Here is a 7,375-nt window from a genome sequence, read left to right as displayed (position 1 = left end):
ACACTTACATGAGGACAATAATGTACATTCACTGAATGCTGAGGTGTTACGGTTGGTTGTGTGTTCACTAGAATATTTCTGTTCTGACAAAATAACTAATGCTGAAATTAATTACACAAAAAAACACAGCACCACCTGTTTGTGTGTGCTACTAGAACGTAACGTGATGCAGGTCCACAGGCATCATCAGTAACAATAAGTATGACGCTTTCAAAAGTGGAGATACTGAATTCTTCAAGGTTGCTAAAAATAATTCTGAACATGTAGTAAAAAAAAATCTCTGAATTACAAAGAGCAACTTGAAGCTAAATTCAATGAAAGACAGCAGTGGAGTCTGGCATGGCCCGCAGACCTCCACCAACTTCAAACGTTAGCACACAGCTCTGGATGATCTGTACTGTAGGAGTTTTCCTTCACTTAACAATGAACCCCCATTCATTGTTCAAGCCCACAGCCCATTCAACTATGCAAAATCAATACAAAGAAAGCGGTGGGTCCAAAACTAATATTAGGGACTACAGTAATGTGCTTATGTTATTGCTAATGTTTTCACTGATAATTTTAACCAGTCACTAAGGGAATGCAATGTACCACAATGCTTTGAATCTGCAGTAATAAATCCAGTGTCAGTGAAATCCAGTGCTAGCAGTCTTAACATATGTCATTATGAAGGTACTGTATTTGAGTGAATTACCTTTCACAAGTTGCTTTGGAGCCTTATTAGTCTGCATTCGGGGTTGGCAGCTCAGTTGATGATGTCTCATACAGTTTACATTACAGCCTACAGTACGTGGAATCTGCCTTTAATTGTAAATCATTTGAATGTCTTTTGTACCTGGGTGCGACACATTCACTTGCATGTTGGATGATAGATTTTCTCCAAAACAGGAAACAGATTGTCTAATACCCTGACTATGTGTTGTCACCATTGCGATATTCAGTTTACACCCATAACTTCTGTTACCAATATGATTGTTAAATTATTTAATTTTGTAGGTGACACGACTGTGGTGGGCCTCATCTCAAGTGGTGTTGAGACCATTTATCAAGATGAGGTTTCCGAAGGTGTCAAACCAACAGCCGGAAATGAAGTGTTTCTAAAAACAGGGAAATGGTCATTGATTTTACAAGAGACCCACAAATTTTAAACCACTTAACAATTGATGGGCATGAGCTTTAGCACGTGTGCAGTTTGAAAATTAATAGGCACCACCATCTCTTCTAACCTGAAATGGACAGACAACATCACAACTATGGTCTGTAAAGCTCATCAGAGTCTGGGCTTTCTTTCTTGGCTTAAAACGCTAAAGTCTGAGCTGGGGTCTTGTTTCTATTTCACAGATCTGTCATTAGATCAATACCTTTTCAGTACGAATCTGGCTTAACAGCATCACAACACAAGAAAGGAAACAGCTGGACAGAATAGCGCACTTGGTGTCAAAAATGATCGTGTTCACACTCCCTGCACTAAATGAAAATTATAAATCCTGGGTGCTATTAAAATGCCTCCAAAACTGTGAAAAAACTCATCACATCCAGCTAAACATCTATTAGTAGCTCTGCCTTCAGGAAAAAGGATTAAATCATTACCTTCAAAAACAGATTTAGAAGTAGTGCTTATACTTTGGGAATTCATATTTTAAACAAAGTTTGATATGATTTTCTGATTTAAAATTGGTTATTTATTGCATTAGAATTTTGCACTTTAGTTATTAATATATTTACATTTTAATTTACAGGATTAGGATTCCAGTGTAAGTGCTGGTATATTTTATGCATGAATGTGTGTCTATGTATGTATGTATTTATCTATGTGTGCAATGCAAAATATATTTTGTGTATGAATGTATAGTAGCTTGTGGTGGGCACACTGAGACAAATTCCAATCTCTAAGTATTTTACATTACCTTATCTTATATTTATCACTGAGGTCATGTTAAAACCTGAATTCATCATGTTTCTGTGCATGAATCACTGCTCAGTTAACATAACATGCGAACATCAGCAGGTCATGACATCTGAGTCAGACTCTGATCACTGCTCCTTTTTAAAATATTGTTTATGTACAAACTTTCCTTATTCTGGCTTTACAAAAGTGTGATTCCCTGGTTCCATGAGATTGTAGAGCAATAAAACCGTTTATCGGTGCTCCCCTTTTTCTCCAGAGTTTGAGTAACCCAGCTCATCCCTGCTTCAGTCCACTTTATCACATGCTTGTAAAACTTGGTGGTTGAAGTCCTCGGGCTGGTCAGCGTACACGTAGTGTCCGGCTCCACGGATCGTCTGCAGAGGAAGATTGAAAACAGATCAATCAAATGAGAAATATAAAAACATTGAATTGATAATGCATTTTAACAGAATATGCAACAACATTGTTGATAAAAACTTTGATGGAAATGATTACTTAAATTGCTACTTTCTAAGCATATATCATTTTTCCTGAAGTTGCTTGCCATAAATTAGAAGATATTAATAATTAACAATAAAAAAATATGTTTATCTGAATTATCTGACTATGTGGTCATACATGTTAGTAGGAAATCAACTGAGAAGCCAAGCAGACCAATGATACATAATGACTTTTAATTTATTTTTCCCAATAGTAACTGCAGCAACTACAATTAAGGATACTATACCATAATAATTGTAGTTCTAATTAACAGGAAAAAGGTTAAGGGGGCTAAAGTAAAAAATCTGTTAAACCCAAAACGAACTAGAGAAATTTGGTACAAAAAACTCATAATAGGATTCAAAAAAATAAAATGAATCAATTAACTTTCTTCTTTCTAATCTAGTACACCTTGAACTTACTATGATCTCCACATGAGAGTGGGGTCTCATCTCTTTGATGGTGCTCCCTGAGTTGCTGTCTATGCTGGAGCGGGAGCCATAGATGATGGTGAGGGGGATCTCGGGTCGCAGCTGGTCCATCCTCTCTAGCATCGGTCTCTTAGCCCATCCATAGGGAATGGTCATATTCTTAAAAGCAGTTTCCCCACTGTAAAAACACAGATGTGCAATTAACACAACCAAATGTTGATGACAAGACATAATAGTGGGTAGTAAAACCTGAATGACTGCGACAAATGTTTCATTACAGTTATTATGGTAAGCATCAATAATGAGGCTTGAAAAGAGAAAACAGAGGCAAAAAGAGAAGGACCTGGGGGGCTGTGCGTTCAGGTGGTAGATGTAATCTGACACTGTGTTGTCACTGAACATGGCGGAGAACTTCTTCTTGAAGTCAGGTCTCAGAGTCTGAACCAGTGTGGGACCTGCAGGGGTTACAGAGGTGAAGCTGAACTGTCAAAGCCAAGCATGTATTTGTTCACTGGGCTGCTTCATTATACGTTAGATGATTATGAACATCAGTGAGGTTTACAGGGCACAAAGGAACAAGATTCATCTTAATTTCTCTTCAAAGTCTGGACCAACATTAAGAATCAGCATGTGCAATCACTGGCTCATCATATTGCTAGTTTTACTTAGTAGTCGTGTCATACCAGTCTTATAACCAGCACCATAAAAAGCTATGACCTAACTTTATCTTGTATTCAAATTTCCATATTCCTCATTTTTACAATTCCCTATAATTACAGTGTATTAAATGTCAGATCTATTATAGTTCTCTGTTTACTTTTACTCATAGCTCCACTTCCTTCTATGTATCTCAGATTTTAATCAGTCGAACTAATAGAACCTTGTTGTCTTTGTTCTAACAATCTTTTGCCAAAGGTACTGCTCCATCTTACCCAGGGGGCCGACCAGCCGTAGACCAGCCAGGGGGTTAAAGGGGCTGAACATGGCCCCCAGGGCTTTGATCCACACCGGGATGGGACGATCGGACTCTACTGTGTCTGGCCTCTCAGGAAAACCCCATGGCTCCACCAGGACTATGTGCTTTACTCTGCAGGCCAGACACAAAGTTTTTACTCTTTACCATTTAGAGTACCTGCTCTTTGGGTTACATTTCAAAACCTTAAATCAAATATCTTTCATAGCTTTTTATTTAAAAGAAGTGTTCAAATATTTTGGGATTATATGAACTTAATGAGATGATTGATTCTAAATTGCAATGAATACCAGTAGATTCCTCTTCAACTGATGTACCATGCATTGGGAGATAGATAGGCAATTCCTTAGTATGAACAAACTGGCCTTACATCAGAAACATTCAAACTCTGTGCCAGCTCCACCACATAATTGCATTAGACATTACACATAATTCCACAACAGCTTTTAAGCGATCACTTTGTAATCTGTTATGTTTTATTATAAGTAAACAGGAAGCTTCCCCTTTAGGCCACATCAATGAACAATGAACATCGTTCAGCTTAAATAAGGACATGTGTTCCCTGATCAAGAGCATCTTATGTTATAACTTGAAAGCCCTTTGGAAGGCTGAGATAACAAAAAGAGGATAGGAAGAGGCAATTTTTTGCGTTACTGATGAAGGAAGGTGATAAGGGATGGAGGACATTTTATCAGACATCCCATGGGCAAAGCTGGGTGCCTGCTGCAAGCACGAAGCTTGAGACGCAGCAAGAGGAAATGATTAAGGATAGATAGAGTGTAGTGGGGGGAGGGGAGAGGTTTGGAGGACATTTCTCTTATCACAGGCTGCCAGCACCTACAGGCATACGGGCACAACTATATCCTGTACACATACTAAGCTGTTTGGCTATAGGCGTGTTAAAACTACAAGGACCGAATCATTGCACTGTTGAGCTAAGCAACAAACTGGAGCTCCATAAGGGAGCTGCAGAGTCAGCAGATAGTTCTCTATAGGTTCATCACTACTAATTATGCATTTTATGTTGTCCTATGATAGACTACTATAATAAAAATATTGATAATATGAACATAAATATAACTAATAATATGAACATAAACCAACATTTTCAATGGATATTTAAAAGTTAAAACTAACTGTCAGTTATTAATGAACTTTATATGCTTTATGTTTATGGGAAGTATAATAATAATTAACCTCAAATAATGACTAGGCTGTGCCATAGTTCTATATTAATGTTTATCATTAATATAGAACTAAATATTCTTTTATAGGGAGAACCATGGCTTATAAATAACCACATGATATAACAGCAGTTGAACCCATGTGAGTTGAACACTAACTGTTTAAACCATGGCTGTATGAACTTGTGAACAATTTTCTAGCATTCTGTGCTCCTTATTACTATATAGACTAAGCCTCTCTCAATAATACATAATATACTCATCTATGAGATCATCTAACAAAGCAGGACTAATAAGAACTGATTGCAATTCATATTTAAGATTCCAATCCTAAAATGTCACAAACATCTGCCACTACCACTACCTGTTAGAAAGTCTAACTTGCTGAATGTTTCAGACTGAACAACATTCACTTTACTACTGGAAAAACATTTATTACACAGACTGCAGCTCATATCAACAAGATGGGCACAAAGTATCTTTTAAAATTAAAAACAGTAAAGCCCTACACCAGGATAAAAGATATCTCATAATCTGACTCACCTTTCTGGATATTTAATAGCGTATGACACAGCAAGGTATCCTCCCAGGTTGTGGCCCAGCAGTATCATGGACTCCAGACCCATTTTAGCCCTCCACTGCTCTATAGACTCAACAAACTGGTCCTCGGCCTCACTGGCGTCTGAGGAGAACAAGGGTCTGCTGCTCTGACCGAAGCCCAGCAAGTCCAGAGCAAAAATGGGCCGATACTGAGAGAGGTCATCCAGGTTCTGAGCCCATAGCCCCACGCCACCTCCAAAGCCATGGATGAGAACCAAAGGGGTTTTATCTCTGGCAGTGTCACTGCTAAAGTCCAGGGTCCACAGCAGGTTGCCACCTGAGATGGGGACATATTGCTTCGAGAAAGCAGTGTTTAAATCTGTAAGGAAAGAGTAAAATAAAAACATTTTTTGTGATTGCTTTGTTATTTCTTTCACCTAAAAGGGAAAAGCCAACACACAACCAGCCACACTACAACACTGCTGTGGTACGGATGAACACAGGACTGATCCTTACATCTCAGCATCTTGTCCTCTGCAGTCTGCAGCTGTTTCTCAGAAGTGGGACACCATGATGGCAGCCAGTTAGGGATCCAACACCACCTACACAAACAAGAACTCAACTCACCAGGTTTTACAAGCATCATCTGGCTGAACTAAAGGTGATCCATGTTGTCCCAGGATTTATAGAGAAACAGAAATAAGGTAGAATACTCCAGATTACAAATTTAAATGTATTTCTAAAAAAAGAAAAGCATATGACACCATTGTGGTCTCACATCCAATGACCTGTTTATCAGCTGCTCAGCATTGGCTCATGCACATTCCTAATTTCATACCGAGCTCTGCTGACGCAGTGTGGTGTGTGACTTAGGGGAAAAGAACATATTTTTTATTTCACTGTGTTAGTTCATCAGGCTGCAGAATTGTGAAACCACAGTGTGACAATGTCAAAATAAAATCTCCATAGATGAAGCTGATGAGGAAACAGCAGATATCAAACTACTGTAGGTTACGTCATCAGGTTCAGAGACTCCACATACATGCATTCGTGGAACATGAACACATGGGACAACTAACGTCTTGTTATGTGTGATGGGAGAAGCCAGAGAACACATGCATGTGCAGTTGCATTTTAGATATGCCACTACATTTGTCAGCTGACAGCTGTTCCTAATAGTCCGTCTACCACAGTCACACAACCATGTTTGCACACAATACTTCACACATGTTAAATGAAGTTTTGAGATGAGCCCAGGGCCGTGTGTGATGATTCTGGAGGCGGACAGTCAGAGATCAGACTTACTTTAATGTGCTGTCCACGTAGACCCACACGCTGCTGAGCAGACTGTGAACACCGAGGGCAGAGGCTACTCTGTGAACAACCCTGAAGCCAGGAGAAAATGAAACAAAAACCGAGTGAGGGCAAAATCAGATTACAGAATAGTTGCTGTTATGGAAAACTATACCTGACTTACGACATCGCCATGCTGAGTCAACAATGCATATTATTTAGGCTGTGCAGATAAAGTGTTTAAACCTCTCCAACCTGTCATAAGTGGCGATCCTTCAGTGTCCTAATAGGCTAACGGTCTGTTTGTTTACCTGGACGTCAGGGCGGTGCCTAACTCTTTGCCAGTGCATGACAACCTGACACAGAATCACACAGTGTCCATGTGATGCCAGCTGAGATAACTCACTAAACATCACCTGCCCAAACATCTGGCTGTCCGCGGTGCATTATAAGAAACTCACCCCTGGCTCTCCGCCGCCGCCGCTTGCTCTGCCATGCTACGACGCCTCTCTGACGCTACTTGAGGTCACGTGATCCGAGACGCGCTGACGTTGAATAGCAGCGG

At 39.5% G+C, this 7,375-nt stretch overlaps 1 protein-coding gene across 1 annotated transcript; it reads right to left on the bottom strand.

Moving 5' to 3' along the window:
- Nucleotides 1-474: 474 nt before the first annotated feature.
- abhd5a (abhydrolase domain containing 5, lysophosphatidic acid acyltransferase a) lies at nt 475-7,350 on the bottom strand. The gene is made up of 8 exons (XM_026293781.1): nt 7,272-7,350; nt 6,823-6,903; nt 6,034-6,119; nt 5,521-5,896; nt 3,753-3,907; nt 3,164-3,275; nt 2,812-2,998; nt 475-2,283 (listed from the first exon to the last, which is right to left on the bottom strand). Exons 1-8 carry the CDS (start codon nt 7,304-7,306, stop codon nt 2,194-2,196), a joined length of 1,122 nt encoding a protein of 373 aa, XP_026149566.1. The 5' UTR covers nt 7,307-7,350; the 3' UTR covers nt 475-2,193.
- Nucleotides 7,351-7,375: the final 25 nt, after the last annotated feature.

The sequence above is a fragment of the Mastacembelus armatus genome, chromosome 16 (genome assembly GCF_900324485.2).
Source record: "Mastacembelus armatus chromosome 16, fMasArm1.2, whole genome shotgun sequence".
Classification (NCBI taxonomy): domain Eukaryota; kingdom Metazoa; phylum Chordata; class Actinopteri; order Synbranchiformes; family Mastacembelidae; genus Mastacembelus; species Mastacembelus armatus.
This window is presented reverse-complemented; position numbering and strand designations above follow the sequence as displayed.

Coding starts and splice junctions, on each gene's coding strand:
- abhd5a (XM_026293781.1), bottom strand. CDS start 7,306: ATGGCAGAGCAAGCGGCGGCGGCGGAGAGCCAGGG. Junction 2,999..3,163: donor CTGAACGCACAGCCCCCCAG/GTCCTTCTCTTT, acceptor GTGTTTTTACAG/TGGGGAAACTGCTTTTAAGA. Junction 2,284..2,811: donor ACTCTCATGTGGAGATCATA/GTAAGTTCAAGG, acceptor CTTCCTCTGCAG/ACGATCCGTGGAGCCGGACA.